Genomic DNA, 17,140 nt, shown 5'->3' with positions numbered 1-17,140 from the left:
ATGGTAATCGTGGCAATCAAAATTTTCATGGAAACAATCATGGAAATTAGGCTTCAACATATCCAATTATCAAGGTTTTCGCTCACAAGGTTCCTCTTCATTGTCAAATATATGGATTTACAAGTCATGAGGCTATTAACTGTTATGACCACATGAGTCCAGATATCTTTGGAAAGGTTCATCCTACCAAACTTGCTATTATGTACACTCACTATGTCTCTAAGCCACCTCCTTCATCAATTCTTGACTCTGGAGCAACATTACATATTACCAATGATATCCTACATATCTCATTTCCTACCTATACATTGGTGAAGATAAGATCTACATTGGCGATGGTAAAGGTCTATCAATTCATCATACTAGTTCTTCATTAAACTCTACTTGTTCTTCATTTAAGTTGATCAATGTTTTACATGTTCCTAAAATCAAACACAATTTATTATCTGCATATCAATTCCCCAAGGACAATTACCATTCTTTGACTTTAACTTCAAATAGATCATATGTTAAGGATTGTTCTACAAGGAATATGCTTTTGCGGGGACCAGTTAGAGATGATTTTTATCCAATTCAAGGTGCTTCTGATATTCACCATCCTCCCCAGTTGGTCAGTCATGCTCTTGTTAGTGTTAAAGGTCAAAGTGTAGCATAGTCGTTTGGGACATCCCTTATCTTCTATCTTTAGAAGATTTCTAGAAATAAACTTGCATTACAAGGCAAGCACTTTGTTGATTTCTTCTGCCTAGATTGTGTAATTGCCAAAAAACAGAAGCTGCCATTTTTTGTATCTAGTTCCTCTTCAACCAGTAGTTTGGACTTGGTACATTGTGATGTATGAGGCCCATCACTTGTTGTTTCTGTGTGTGTTTATAAGTATTACTTGTTAATTGTGGATGACTTTAGTAAATACACTTGCTTTTTTCCTTAAAGGCCAAATCGGCCCTGTATTCTACATTTGTTATGTTCGAAAACTATGTTGAAACTTTTCTTGGAAATAAAATAAAGTGTTTGAGATCAAACTCAAGGGATGAATTTACGGAATTTACTTGTACATTGTTTACCTCTTTTCTTAAATCAAATGGCATATCTCATCAACTCAGTTGTCCACATACACCTGAGCAAAATGGTTGTGCTCAAAGAAAGCACAAATATTTGGTTGAAACAGCAAGAACATTATTGGTTGTTTCCCTTGTTCCAAAACTTGTACTGGGTTAAAGCTTTCTCCACTGCAACCTATCTTATCAATAGATTACCTATTTTTGGATTAACTACTTTTCCTTAGAAGCTCATTTTCAAAACTTTCCCATTTTATTTAAAGCTCAAAATATTTGGTTGCAGTTGTTTTCCATGGTTCAAACCATATGTTTCATTCAAGTTAGAAGGTAAAAACAAGTGTTGTGCTTTCTTGGGGTACAATTTACAGCATAAAGGTTATAGATGTCTTGATCCAGTTACTCAAAGAATCTACATTTCAAGACATGTGAAATTTGATAAATTTACTTTTCCATTTCACACTTCTATAACTACAATTATCTCAGCAGCATCTTCATCCCCTCATCGCCACAATGAATCTCCATTTGATCTACACTTCTTAGTTCAACAAAGTCATCCCTCTACTCAAAGAGTTCCATCAGTCACCTTATCTTCCACAATGCCAGTTGCAGTGCCAATTACAAAGCCACCCACAATGCCACTTACAGATCCTCTCACAATGCCACCTACTGATCATCTCACAATGCCAATCACAAATCACCATCAAGTACCAATGCCAATCACAAATCACCATCAAGTACCAATTACTCCTACTAATGCTGCAAACACTCATCATACGGTTACATGATCAAAGGCAGGTATTCAAACCTAAAGCTTACTCTGTAACCAAGTGTCCATTACCTGTTGATTATGTTCCAACCACATATTTACAAGCTTCAAAGTATGCTCACTAGAGATTAGCTACGCAAGAGGAATTCAATGCTCTTCAACTCATAGGCACTTTGTCTTTGGTTCCATCATTTTCCTCTTAGAATGTTGATGGATGTAAATCAGTATGTAGGATCAAAAGGAAACCTGATGGCCTAGTGGACAGGTATAAAGCTAGATTAGTAGCAAAAGGATTTCACAAACAGGAAGGCATTGACCATGAAGAGAATTTTAGTCCAGTTGCAAAACTAGTCACTATTAGAATTTTATTGTCCATGGTTGTTTAATTTGATTGGTTTTTCAACCAATTAGACATTAGTAATGCTTTTCATCATGGAGATTTAAAGGAGGATGTCTTTATGCAGCAACCACTTGGTTTTGTTGATTATGCAGCAACCACTTGGTTTTGTTGATTCAAACTTGCCTCATCATGTTTGCAAGTTAAGAAAGTCTTTGTATGGCTTAAAACAAGCTCCAAGAGCTTCGTTTGCCAAACTGTTTCAAGCTTTGCACAGTTTTGGGTTTAAACAATCATCATCAGATATTCTCTATTTGTCTTACAAGCACCAGTTCTTGTCACAGTATTGGTTTATGTAGATGATATCTTGTTTACATGACTAAATGCTTCGCTCTGTCAAAAGTTCATTACTCAACTAAGTCAAGTTTTCCCAGTTTCGGATTTGTTCCACTTCATTACTTCTTGGGTTTGGAAGTTCAAAGATCCTCTGATGACATCTTTCTACATCAAAGCAAGTATTTACTTGATCTTCTAGGAAAAACAAACACGGAAGGTGCTAAACCTTGTTTAACTCTTCTTAGGACAACTAAGCTTGATCATAGTGGTCATTTTCTCACTAATCCCACTGAGTATAGATCAATTGTTAGGTATGGTCAAGACCTAATCTCTCATTTGTAGTTAATCAAGTCTGCCAATTCATGCATTCTCTAAGAGAACAACACATATAGGCAGCAAAAAGGATACTCAGATTTTGCAAAGGGATCTCACTCATGGCTTATGGTTCAAAAAAGGGTCTTTACATCTTTCTGCATATTCAAATGCAGATTGGGCATGCTGCACCTTTGATAGATGATGCACAAGTGGTTAATGTGTATTTCTAAATAACAATCTCATTAGTTGGAGTGCCGCAAAGCAACCCACAGTTGCTAGATTATCAACTAAGGCTGAGTATAGGTCTTTGGCACATACAACTACTGAAATCACTTAGATCTGCAAAGTGTTCTGTGACATTGGCTTTCCTTTATCTTGAGTTTCGACTTGTTAATGTGATAATATCTTAGCCATCTCTCTTGCTTCTAACCCTGTTTTTCTTGCTAGGACAAAGTATGTAGAAATAGATTATCATTACATAAGAGAGTTGGTCTTCGCTAATCTTGTCAAGGTTCTCTATGTTTGGAGTCAAGATCAAATAGCTGACATTCATACAAAATCCTTTTCTAAGCACATATTTAGATTTCTGCAATCCAAGCTTCCTCTTGGTACATTTTCTGCACCCCAAGCTTAGCTAGAGGGAGTGTAAAGAGCCAAATAATACTTGCACAGTTATAAAATAGTTTGTTACAAATGTATCCAGTTAGTTGTGTTGCTTAGGGGACTTGATTGTAATTAGTTAAGTTAGCTAAGGATAGAAAGGTTATCAGAAATGTATCTGTATATATACCAAAGTTTACATTGAAATTATTCATTGAATGAAATTGAAGTATTCATTGAATGAAATTGATTAGGAGAATGTCTTGATCTCAAATCTCACGGCGGACGACTGTGGGAAATAAGACTTATATTATAAAAAATACATAAGCAATTTAGCAAATTGTTCACTGCAGAATTTGTTCAACTGACAGATTATTTAACAAGTTGATAACATCATATTTTCCCTGCAATGATATCTGTTCGAGCCTATGGCACTTTCATACTATTTGAAAATACAGAAGCAATTTGACATATTCTCAAAGACATCAAGAATTCACACTCTTTTTACATGGAGAAGAATACCATATTCTGGTGCAGTGGCCAAGTTATACACAGGGGAGTGCTGATATGCGGGTGAGAGGGAGAAGCAAAACTTAGATAGACTCAATGCAAGAATCACCTTCAGTCCTGTCATAGCTAAGTGTTGGCCAGCACATATATTAGCACCCATTCCAAATGGCATGTGGGCTTGCGGAGGCTGGCAAGCTTTGAGAATTAATCTTTCTGGGTTGAACTTGTGCGCATCCGGTCCCCATATGTCAGGGTTCTGGTGTAGATAGGCTATTGGTATTTAAGGACACAACCCTTCGGAATCACAATGTTTGTTAATGTGATAGTCTCAAAGGCATCTCTAGCTGCAAAGCGTCCTAACGAATAGAGACGCAATACCTCATGAATCACCATTGTTAGCTGCAACAAATGCAAAATGCAAAGGTGGTAAATTGGTAATCAACATTTAATCTTAGGCAGGTATATTTCTTCTATCTATCTTAGGCTTCTCTACCTAAAATCCTTGAACATTATGGGTTTTGTCTGACGACATCAATGTTTATCTGGCAGTACGCGAGCTATGAAAATCGTCTTAATTACCATCCGAACTTGCAGTGAAATGTTTATAATTAACATTGACATGAAGCATAATGGCATACCACTTTCATGCTTCGGAGCATATCTGCATCTAGAGGCTTATCCCGGCAGATTTCGAGCACCTCAGCACGAGCACGAGCTTGCCAATCTGGATGTGCTGCTAGTAACGTCAAGGCCCATGATGTTGCAAGGGCAGTAGTATCATGGCCAGCAAAGAACAGAGTCTTGCAGTTATCAACAATGAAATTCTTGTGTAATAGGGCACTGTTGTCGGCAGAATTTTTGGCTCCCTCAAGAATCATTTGCACTAAATCTTTCTCATATGCAGCTTCAACACGTTGTTTGACCACCTTTAATATCATTGAATTAATTTCTTTCTCTAATCTCCATATCTCTCTCTATTATCTTTCGTAGGAAAGAGTCTATCACCATGGTCCAAGCAACAAAAAAGTTACAGTCTGGAATCATTTAATAAAGACAAATGTGGAGAACAAAAAATGCAATAGAAATTAAGTATTTTCATCATATGAAATGGATGTTGTTATCCAAAGGCCATACAAGTAAGAGCAGTTATAATAAATCATGCTAATTACTATTGTTCATGAGATTTAAACGTAGGATGTCTTCTAACAAAATGGTGATTGACACCCCTCCACTGAACTAGATAGTCATTGTAAAAATTTATATTTTTCAAAAATAGTATTTTTTTTTTTCAAGTGAAGGGGTATTAGTATTTCTTATACTACGTACTAGAACCTTTTTTTTTTATAACAAAAATATTTGAGTAATGGGGAGTAAGCCACACAATAGGCCTTAGGCCAATCTTTATGATAGTTGAACATGAGATCTTCCATTTAGAAGTGCAGAATAATTAATACTACTACATTTTATTACTAGTGATGCCACTATTTCAATCAAGGAAGAGAATGTTATGTAATATGAATTAGTTTATATGTGATTATCATACCTTAAGCCTAAGCTTGTCCTCGTTATGAGTTCCTTGCACAAAGGGTCTCTTAGAGCAGTTCCATCGTGGTCGAGGCTCCCTAGGGCTATCCACTATGCTATCCATCCAGTGAACAGTAACTGCCCTTAATGAACAGTAACCACATTTTGCATCTCTACCTCTACACTGAATAGCCCTGACAATTAACAATAAAATATTTCTATTTTTTTATTTATAAAATAATACAAAATAATTTTATTTGTAATTTCGCAAAGTCCACTACGCGATTATTTAATTTTCCATTTAATTTTTAATTAATTAAATTACTTAATTTCCATTAACACCCATCCTCTGTTTTCCCTTCAAAATTTTCCAGTTGTTTACTTCGCATTCCTGAGAAAATCAAATCCAATCATGACGGCCTTCGCGGCCACCGCCACTGACATGCTAAAGACTCCAACTTGCATCAAAATTACGGCCATCGCCCTCATCTCCCTCTCCCTCTTCCTACTCGCCAACCACTACTCTGCTACCTATCCTTCCTCCCCTTCTTCTCCTCCACCGCCACATCCTCAGCTGCACAGTTTTCGTCTCTCGCATCACAGACGCTAGAATCGCATGTTTCGAATCCTCCGTCAGCTCCTTATCCTCCTTTGCCGTGACCACCGCTGGAGGTGGAGAGGATGGGGATAGTGGACGAGATCGGGGCGATGTTGGAGGAGTTCGAGGCCTGACAGAAAAAAATAAAAAAAGTGGCTGACGTCTAGGCGTCAGGTTGCCTTCGGGCTTTGGGACTGGCAACTCATGTCAGGCCTCTCCCCCAGGCTGGCACATGCTGGAGCATCAAGGCCGGGCTATCTGGCACTGTTCCATCACTTGTCCACCGGGCTAAACACCACGGTGGAACTGCTCTTAGAGCCTAAATTTTAGGAATATTTCTTCTCCTTGACGATAATTCCTCTTAAAACAAGCTCTTGAGATTATATCTGAAGATAAGTTACTCAAATGTTCATTAACTCTAATTTCTGCAATTCCTCCATGGCTTTCGATTTCACTTTCCCAAGTTCTTAGCATTGAGATTGTAGACGCCACCATTATGTTCACCATGCCCTTGGAAAAAAGAATTGCAGTGATGATTTATAACTGAATTAAAGGCATACATGAATTAACATTATAATGCTCGATTTCTTCTAGTTATATTTATAATGTTAATATTCTCCTATTAGACAAGTTCACATATTAAGATTTCAAATTCTCAAAATAAAGGTATTCTTCTTCATTTATAAGGAAGAGGTTTTAGGTTCGATTCTTAACAAAGACGAATTTGAACCACATTATTGCTAACTCATTGTGAGACTTAGCTCACCCCCCTTCCCCTTAGTGTGGATAATATCGTTTGTTCAAAATCTTTTCACCGAAGACGAATTCCAACGATCATATATAACTTATGCGAATATATCTATTTAATATAATAACCATCTGATCACAGATGTATGACATTGCAACTACAACATAATTTCGTATATAACATTACAGTGTTTTGAAGATGAAGTATGATACTGCTGTTAAACTTGAGAGTGCAAACTATCATATACCTTTTACATAAATGTAAATATTGTATCCAAATTCCTGAAATCATTTCGAGCTTATAAAAACGTGAAAAAAAAAAAAAAAAAATTACTGTTAGATGATATACCTTAACCTTATCCAAATACAATTCAGGAGCAATCACTTTTCTTTGGTGGGCCCAGCTTGAACCATTTGATGATGTAAGGCCTTCACCCAACAGTGGCACAATAACCCTGGAAATCCCAGTCGTGTTCCCTAAGAACAAAGATTTGCTTCAGCAACTCCACATCTGTTACATATGGTTTTTGTACGTGTGCAGCTGCAAACATGAATGTTGGCCCTGCCAGCAATACATAACAGGTCGTAACTATCTTCCAAATTAGAAGGTATTAAGTAAGAGATATTGTATTGAAACCCTACAACAAGAAGAAATTTTTTTTTCTAAATTTCCTATTTTATCATTGAGAGAAAATAAGTCTTAAAAAAAAAAGCCTAGTACACCTTCCTCGATTGCTTTTCCCCATTGAAGTAGAAAAAAATAGAAGAAAAAGGTTTATATATGTTAGAAATAGTGTGTTGATGTTGAGATTGAATCTCATAATTGGGAAATGAGAGATTTTGTATATGTTTGTCAGTAGTTGAGTTATTCCCCTTATTACTAATTCGTTTTATAGTAGAATCTTAACTTTCTTCAGTTGGTATATTTATTTCACGAAGAGAACTAATATTTCAACATTTTCAAGAAAAAAAGATAGACAAATCATTTAGATCATTGGATGTAGAATTATATGGAAGAGAGTACCTACGTAGTACGTACCATATTCTTTTGTCCAGGGCTCTATGTAGGGGGAAGACTTTTGAAGGCCATTCATGAGAAATAGACGCTGCTACATCAACGCCATCACGATTAACAGTCTCAGTTGGTGTCGGCCTGGCTCTTGCTTTTGATCTTGATTTTTATTGCAGTGAGGTTTCCCAGAAGAAATGAAGGAGGAGGCCCTCTAAATCCTTGCTTTTGGAGCCTTGATCTCAGCCGTTTAGGCCTGAAAACCACAAGTTCACACAGATAGAAAAACAAGACCAGAAACCCACCTACAAGTACTGATAGTATGATCTTCGGTGCTGCCACTCCTCCGACCTCTCCTTCCATTTTGTTCCTACCACTGATCCTCTCTTGGTCCTCTCTATGTCTAACTATTAGATTTGTTACCCATAAATTACTTGAGAGTTGGGAGTTTATATAATCGAAGTCCACTCTGGTGTCGTACGGGTATATGACTCAAATATATGTGAATTTAAAATTAGCATACATAACTGCAAAAGGGTAACGCTTCTCTCCAAAAGTGAGAGCTTTTCTCTCTAGATTGAGAGCCCTTCTCGCCATTTGTGTGAGCCTTTCCTTTCTCCATTCCTTCGGTGGTACCGGCCCTAGCTTCGGCTGGGGTCGGTTGCCATATCCTCTTTCCTCTTTCCTCTTTTCTTCTTCTTCTTTTCTTTTCGTTTCTATTGATGTTTCTCCCTTCTTTTCTCTTCGGCTTGTCCTCTTCTTCAATTCCAGTCAGTATACCTCTCCCCATCTCTTCCTCAGTCCGATCTTTAGCCATATTTCCTATTGAGTTCATGTGTAGAGCTGGGATGTTTTTCCTAGCTCGGGTGTTTCCCACACCACCACATTCTCATTGCTGTCTCTCGTTTTCGGCAGTGTTGCTCGTGGGTTTTCCCGAGCTTCTTACTGGTAGTTGGCTAATCTCTTTTTGGTGCCAGCTATTTATTGTTAATGATTGTGATCTAGTTGTTGTTCGGGGTTGGCGGTGGTGTCTGAGGCAGGGTTACTCAATGGTGGTTGATGTTTTGAGTTGGCTGGCTTGGATCTCTGTCGGTGGAGGGACTTCAGTAGAAGCTTATAGGCTGTTGTGTGTTTTTTGGGCTTTACTATTGTTGGGCCTTCTTTCGTATTTTTGGTGTTGGTTTTGGCCATTTTCTGGTTGTGTATACTTTTAAGTTGGACCTTTAGTTTGCTTGTAAATTTGAGTTTGCTGTTTTAATAAAAGTTGAAGGAGTTTTGACTGTAACTTGCTACAGTCAGTTACCCAAAAATAAAATGCAAAAGGGTAATTAAAAAAAAAAATGGAAGGAGAGGATGCAGCAGATTGGATGCTTGGAATTTAATCATAGAATAAGGTTGCAGCAAACTGTAGATGGGGGAAAAAAAAAAGAGCTTTAATGAAAAACTCTCGATATTGTTCACTTTAATGAAAAACCACATTTTTACACTAAAAATTTACCCTTTATTTTTTCCTTATCGTTAAAACTCAAAGTTTTCAAGCCATTTCCATTAGTTTTCCTAAAAAAATAATCATGTAAATCACCACCAGCAACCACTGTTATGTAATTGAATTTCGTCATATTTTTTTTTTTTTTTCGGTGGAGTTAATGAAATTTTTGTAATTTTAAATTTAAATTGATCTTTTCAATCTAATTTTGAGTTGGGTAGAGCCCAAGTACATGAGTTATGTGGAGTAAAAAATAATTCGAGACAACACGTGGATTTTTTCTCAAGAAAGACAAGATTACCCTTTTTAAATGGGCATGACCGTCAACTGCTCCCATGTGCAGCTCATCATCTTTGAAGGTCCAAACAACTGACAACGACTGCTCAAAGCTCCCCTGCTCTTGGCATGGAAAAGTCAAAAGTATTAAAAATAGGGTTAATTACTAAATCCTATTTTTAATACATTCTCAATTGAAGATCAACTCAATCAAGTAAGGAATCTCATCACAATCAATTAGGGATACTTGCACCATTATCTCAAGATATTTTCTCCTAATTAATATATTGGGAATATTCTTTCCTCATTTATCCAACGAATGACACAGCTTGGCCAATAGGATGCCGCCATGTGTAAGGCAAAACCCTAACCCTATGGACGGCCACCTCCTCCTACAAATACATCAATCTCCACCAAATTTTGGTAAACTTTTACTACCCCCAAAAACCCAAAACACTTACTCTTTTTAGAGAAATTAACTTATGCATCGGAAATCCATTGGTCAAGCCTCCCCTCTTCCCGCTTCCCTAACTCATTGTGGGTGCATGGGGCTTTTGGTCATTGATCAAAGGTGTTGATTGTTTTGCTGGTATATTTTCGTCAAAGCAAAGGACGGTAGAAATTTACACCGATAAATTGGTGCTTTCATTTAGTGTTTTATTCAAACGCTCGAAGAAGACTCTCACATTTAACGTTTCGAATTTTTCGTTTAAACGTAATTTTTTCCATATAATCCTATTCCTAGAATTTTTATATAAATTCTTTGAGTAGCCCTGAGGAAGAAATACGATGACGGGAATTTTGAAACCACGAAGAACGGTGTTCCCTACAAACTTGGGTTTTCACCCACACAGCGAATCACGGAGCACTGGTGGCTGCCACCACCCATTGCCACTGGCATGGCTTACTTTCTGCAGCCAATCAAAACCCAGCCCGAGCTGGTGTCACACGCAGACAGATGAAGCCCAAATGAGGAGGCCCATTATGTGGAAGCATGGTATCCACTAGTGCAACAGCGAAGCTTGGGACCATAAGGCCCATGGAGAAATATTGCAGAAATTTCCCTAATGCGGCTCAAGCCGCGAGCCTTAGGAATGCTAGGAGTTGGTCGAAGTCCAAAAGCAAGCATCCAAAGCAGGTTAAGGCACTGGCTCATGCAGAAAACCATTTTAGAGAAGTTTAGCGCGCGCCAATTCAGTAGGCCCCCATTCGCAAGTCCATATGCTCCAACTTGCAGCCACGTGGGTTAGCCCAACCCAAGAACTTGGATCAATACCTTTGTGCGCCCAGACCGGCTGTGGCAACCATTTTCTAGAATCGTTTTTCTATGTTTCAGACCTGTTTTCGGTGTTTTTGACCTGTTTTATCCTGATTTGGCTCGTTGAAACTCGAATTTCACGCTTGATGTCCACTACACTTCCATCAATCACGGAGATGCACTTCAAACAAGCTGCTCCACTCCAAATAGCAATTCACACATATCCCAGCAGACTACGAACTTGACAAGTGCCCTCGCGCACGAGTCTACTTTGACGAGTCAACTCCTCGAGCACATCAACAAGCAGTGCACCCTTGATGAGGTGTCCCTAAGAAGGACAAAAGCTGGGGATGATATTCTTTCCAAAGGCGTCACAACAAGTAGCGGCCTAACAAACCATGAACTTGGCGTTCAGGTTGCATGCATTCCCTTATTGGCCTTCAGGGAAACATTTTCTCCTGCCTTAGTGCGTTGAGAAAGTGGCCACCTCTCAGAAAGGCTAACGGTGAATGCACGTCCATGCTTTGATGAACACTCAAAACCCAAATAAGGCGCATCGTTTACTCTGGACATGGCTCGTAGGGAGTTCCTTCCACCTTATACTGGAGCAGGCAACATAGGGAACATGAAGAAAATTAAGGATACTATAACTCAAGTTCAACTGGAACTCAATGCCTAGCGTAGTCACAAGTAGCCCGCTTGCTAGCTAAAGACAAACGATGTGTAACGCAGTCGTGACACAGACAAGCAAATCCCCATGAGAAGGAGCACAGACATGCAAACCACCACCAAAGGCAACTGAGGTGTCATCGCCCCAACGGAGGCACATCTAGATGGAAGTGGAAATGCTCAAACTCAAGTTTTATTGGCAATCTACGCCAAGCTTAACCACGAGCAGCCCGCTTGCCAGCTAAAAACAAACGACGTGTACCACAACCACGACATGAATGAGCATGACACAAGAAGGGTAGCATAAACTCGTAGGTCACCACCGGGGGAAGTTGAAGGCTCCGACACCCCATGACAATGTAAAGAGGTCAAACAACGAGAACAAGTCGAGAGGCAAGTGAAGGGACCATTCCCTAAAGAAAATGAGCTCGACGCCCAAAGCATGCACTAAGTTCTTAGTCCCGATCAACCAGATCATTTGTAACCTCAAGAATGAATTGCAGTTCCCAGCCACACCCATTCTGCACAGTGGTTCCAAGCCGTGCCAAACTTGTCCTACGGCTTCCCGCCACACCAACTAATGCTCTACCATTCCCTGCTGGGTCGATTAGGTCAGTGTTACTCCTAACTTCAAAGCATCTAACGATAGTGCAAAATACGAGGCTTTACTAAAAGCCCCTGGCTTAGGTAAAGAAGCTTGCAATCCATTTAGATTATCAGATGACCACCAACCAAGCCTCAAGAGAGTATACAACGAAACATCTAAGGATGACGCAAGACTTGGTAAAGGTCCGGGAGTAGCTCATTGCGCTCCCCATTTACACCTTTATGCGGAATCCACAAGCAGATCGTCGAATAAGACCTCATAGGCTGAGGATTATTTCAATTGTCCAATAATTTAGCCTTCCTCAGCTGCACTCATAATGACTTCCATGCTCTCTAATATGAGAGGGTAAACTGATTCCCTGACACCTATCTGGGTCTGCTCTTTAGTGCGAGAGGGTAAACTAATTCCTCGACACCCATCTGGGTCTGCTCTCTAGTGCGATAGGGTAAACTAATTTCCAGACACCTATGAGTTTACTCTTCAATAGAAGAGGGCAAACTACCTATGAATTTCCACATAAAAAATCATTTTGATGTGATTAGTTAACGATTATCATATCCCACAGATCTTTATCATGTTGTGATACAGGCCACGCAACTCAAATGTTCGAATACTCAAAGACCAACTAAGTAGCAAATGGCCAGGGGGCAGTAGCTCATGATGAACTCAACAGCTCGACGCCCTAACATCGTGCCCAACCAACGGTTCTATGAAAAGTTTTGCAACATGCTTTAACCAATCAAAGTTTCAAGAAAAACAAAGATAGAGTAAAGTGAAGAAGGCAGTTTATTAAATTTGTAGAAATTGATAAACTTGCATGAAGGTCATCAAAATCCAACACTAGCTAAACAAAGTAGACTACTCATTTAGTAGCTTGGATGACCTTGGGCTCTTTAGCAGCCATCCTATCTTCAACAGCCACTTTGCGCTCAACAGTTTGCTTATCCGACATTTCATCTTCAACAACTCCGATCTTTGTAGTTCCATCCTCAACTGCTCCATCTACGGCAACTGAGAAATCAAACTCAAGCAGTTCCCTCCTTCTTGGCAAGCAACACAGACGTGGCAGTAGCAGAAGGAGCATGCTTCGACGCCTCTTTAACAGCTGAATCCACTTTTCCAAGTGACGAACTTTCCTTCCCTACTTTTCTTAGTGGCAAGCCTTTTAGAAACCGATCCAAACTTAGCCACAGATGGATACTTCACTTTATCTTTGGACTTGGATGTTGGAAGCAGCTAAACTTCTGGCTTTCTAGAAGTAGCAAAAAGACTTCTTCTCAAATGAAGGTCCAGTATGCAAGCTAACCTACTAGCACGGCCCTGCACCATTCTCCTCGGCCCAAACCAAGCCAAGTTTGGGCCCCAGCCAGCCAGCCGAGTCGCGCCAACCTGCAACAATTCCCACGAGCTGCCCTACCTGTACTATAGCCTTGTGGTTGCCCAATCTTTTCCTTGGCCCCTGCCGAGCCATTCCATCGAGCCCCAAGGCTTTAGAAAAATAAAGAAGAAAGAAAATTAATTTTTTCTTACATTGGTGCGACACGAATAAGAAAGAACAACGACGATCAACTCTTCGCAGGGGTAAGTAAAGAAGAAAACTAAGGGATGGGTTTATTTTGCCCTTTGCTTAAGACATGCTTAATTAAGTCTTGGTGGCAATTGGCTTCTTTTTCTCATGAAGACTCTGTTTCCAAAACAAGGTGAAAAATCTACATCAAATTGGGAAACAACTCTCTGCATGCCTAATAAGCTTGGGATCTCTATACCTACTACCCTTTTCTGCTTGCAGTCTAACATGTGTGGGAGCATTTGTTGAGCAAGAAATAATCTTAGAAATCCAGAAGATGACACATAGACTTTTGCTCAACAAAGACAAGATTGCCCTCATTAAATGGGCAAAAACCCTCAATTGCTCCCACGCGCAGCTCATCATCGCTGAAGGTCCAAGCAATTGACTATGACTACTCAAATCTCCTATGCTCATGGTATGAAAAAGTCAAAGGTGTTAAAGATAGGGTTAGTTACTAAATCCTATCTTTAATACTGTCCCAATTGAAGATCAATTCAATCAAGTAAGGAATCCCTATTACAATCAATTAGAGATACTTTCACCATTATCCCAAAATATTTTCTCCTATTTAATATCTTAGGATATTCTTTCCTTATACATCCAACGGATGACACACCTTGGCCAATAGGACGCTGCCATGTGTAAGGCAAACCCTTAACCTTATGGACGTCCACCTCGTCCTATAAATACCTTCATCTCTACCAAATTTTGGTAAGCTTTTGCTACCCCAAAAAGCCATAAACACTTACTCTTTTTAAAGAAACTAACTTAGTCACCAGAGATCCATTGGCCAAACCTTCCCCTTCCCCCCCTCCCATCGTGGGCATGTGAGGCTTTTGGTCCTTAATTAAAGGTGTTGATTGTTTTACAGATGCACAAAGGACAGCGGAAATTTGCAATGACAAGTTCTCAACCATTTATGGCCACTTCTGGTGACAACGGATGCCACCAAAACGTAACCTATCACCCCAGGGGAAAATATCCCCAAAACCCAAGTCAGCATATCCCATCGTAGGTGGCAAATCAACCCGCTAAGCATTAGCCCACCTAAAACTTCTTCGTTGTTTTCCGACAAGAATCTGATCATGTGTAAAAATAATGTCTATTCCAGGTAAATGCCCTTTCGAAATCAGAAATTTGGCCGTCGAACCACAGCTACCGCGGTGGGTGGAGGCATATGGCAGCCCGTGAGGCTCATTGTGGGGTCTTGCATCCAAGGAAGTGTGTTGCTATAGTGAGTGAACCTAGTTCTAAGATTGTTCTGCAAAAGGGTTCACGGTATGGTTTCACAAGAACGGGCACAAGCATACACCTTGGGTTAAAGCGGTGGGCATTGATTTTGTTAGGATAATGTCTTGATCTCAAATCTCACGGCAGACGACCGTAGGAAACAGAACTTAAATGATAAAAAATACATAAGCAATTTAGCATATGGTTCACTGCAGAATTTGTTCCAGTGACAGATTATTTAACAAGTTGATAACAGCATAATTCCCCTGCATGATTTTGTTCAAGCCTATGGCACATTCACACTATCTGAAAATACAGAAGCAATTTGACATTCTCAAAGACATCAAGAATTCACACTCCTTTTACATGGAGAAGAATACCATGTTCAGGTACAGTAACCAAGTTATACACAGGGGAGTGCTGATATGCGGGTGAGAGGGAAAAGCAAAACTTAGATAGACTTAATGCAAGAATCACCTTGACTTCTGCCATAGCTAAGTGTTGGCCAACACAAATATTAGGACCCATTCCAAATGGCATGTAGGCTTGCGGAGGCTGGCAAGCTTCGAGAATACCATTGGAAAATCTTTCTGGGTTGAACTTGTGCGCATCCGGTCCCCATATGTCGGGGTTCTGGTGTAGATAGGTGATTGGTATTTGAAGGTGACAACCTTTCGGAATCACAATGTTTTTGAATTTGATAGTCTCAAAGGCCTCTCTTGATGCAAAGAGTACTAATGGATAGAGACGCAATACCTCCTGGATCACCATTTTTAGCTGCAACAAATGCAAATGAAAAGGTGGTAAATTGGTAATTAACATTTAATTTTAGACAGGTATGTTTCTTGTAACTATCTTAAAGCTTAATATATCATACTCCCAGACCATGTTTTTCTGCCTAGTACAATTTCATCATATTGATTTCTTAGGTTTCACCGCATAAAATCCTTGAACATTATTTGGCAGCATAAGTCTGGCAGTGGAAAATTACGCAAGCAATGAAAATCGTCTTAATTACCATGTGAACTTGCAATAATGATATCTTTTATGGATTGGTAATTAACATTATCATGAAGCATAATGCATACCACTTTCATGCTTTGGAGCATATCTGCGTCTGGAGGCTTATTCCCACAGATTTCGAGCACCTCAGCCCGAACACGAGCTTGCCAATCTGGATGTGCTGCTAGTAACATCAAGCTCCATGATGTTGCAAGGGCAGTAGTAACATCAATCCAGATTCTTGCAGTTATGTATTTTCATCATATGAAATGTATGTTGTTATTCCTATTCAGTTGTTGTTGTTGTTGTGGTTCATGAGATTTAAACCTATGACCTCTTCTAATAAAATAGAGATTGGTACCATTCAACTAGATGGTCATGTAAAAAATTTTTTTTCTCAAAAATTAATATTTTTTTAAGTGGAGGAATTAGTGTTTCTTATATAAAGCATTCTAGTATCTACTTGAACTTTTTATTTTTTATTTTTTATTTTATTTTTTCTGATTGTATAACAAAAATATTGAGGAAAACAGTAACTGATCAGCCTTAATTAGGTATCGAAAATACCATTTATGATTGTCGAACATGAAATCTCTCATTTAAAAAGTGGAGAAAAACTAATACAACTAGACTGTAATATTATATGAATTAAGAAAGAGAATGTTTTATTATATGAATTAGATCATATGTGATTATATCATACCTTAGGCCTGGAATCCCCGTCATGAGTTCCTTGCACAGAAGGTTTCTTCGATTCCTAAGTTTTAGGAATATTTCTTCTCCTTGATGATAATTCCTCTGAAAACAAGCTCTTGAGATTATATCTGCAGCTAAGTTACTCAAATACTCATCAACTCGAATTTCTGCAATTCCTCCATGGCTTTCGATTTTACTTTCCCAAGTTCTCAGCATTGAGGTTGTAGACTCCACCATCATGTGCACCATGCCCTTGGGAAAAAAAAAATTGCACGTATAATTTATAATAGAAAAAATTAGTATCTAGTCCCTAGTTACTAATGCTTATTGACTGAAATCATATTAGTTTTCCAATTTTCATCGAAGTCCGTAGTATTAATATAATATGAATTTACATGTTAGTCACAAAATTGTTTAAAATAAAAATTAGTAATTGATTTAAGATTTTAATATTCACAACTTTATTAAACTCCTAATTAATTATCAATTCAAAATATTTCCAAAAAAAAAAAAAAAAAAAAAATAGAATAAGTTTGTAGTTTTTTA

The 17,140-nt window shown here is 38.7% G+C and overlaps 1 protein-coding gene and 1 pseudogene across 1 annotated transcript; both read right to left on the bottom strand.

Moving 5' to 3' along the window:
- Nucleotides 1-3,704: 3,704 nt before the first annotated feature.
- On the bottom strand, nucleotides 3,705-8,163 carry LOC148698477 (cytochrome P450 714C2-like; annotated as a pseudogene).
- A 7,084-nt stretch (nucleotides 8,164-15,247) lies between these two features.
- On the bottom strand, nucleotides 15,248-16,843 carry LOC148698476 (cytochrome P450 714C2-like). The gene is made up of 3 exons (XM_088678206.1): nucleotides 16,602-16,843; nucleotides 15,985-16,138; nucleotides 15,248-15,673 (listed from the first exon to the last, which is right to left on the bottom strand). The coding sequence occupies exons 1-3, from the start codon at nucleotides 16,841-16,843 to the stop codon at nucleotides 15,248-15,250; spliced, it is 822 nt and encodes a 273-aa protein (XP_088534332.1).
- Nucleotides 16,844-17,140: the final 297 nt, after the last annotated feature.

Source organism: Pyrus communis, chromosome 2, assembly GCF_041283825.1.
Source record: "Pyrus communis isolate YQ-2024b chromosome 2, ASM4128382v1, whole genome shotgun sequence".
Lineage (NCBI taxonomy): Eukaryota > Viridiplantae > Streptophyta > Magnoliopsida > Rosales > Rosaceae > Pyrus > Pyrus communis.
The sequence above is the reverse complement of the archived record's forward strand: the minus strand, read 5'-3'. Positions and strand labels throughout refer to the sequence as shown.

What these genes read in the sequence shown, in the direction of transcription:
- LOC148698476 (XM_088678206.1), bottom strand. Translation starts at nt 16,843, where the DNA reads ATGGTGCACATGATGGTGGAGTCTACAACCTCAATGCTGAGAACTTGG. An exon ending in ACGGGGATTCCAGGCCTAAG is followed by an intron (nt 16,139 to 16,601) that starts GTATGATATAAT and finishes CATAACTGCAAG; the next exon opens with AATCTGGATTGATGTTACTA. An exon ending in TGCTCCAAAGCATGAAAGTG is followed by an intron (nt 15,674 to 15,984) that starts GTATGCATTATG and finishes CATTTGTTGCAG; the next exon opens with CTAAAAATGGTGATCCAGGA.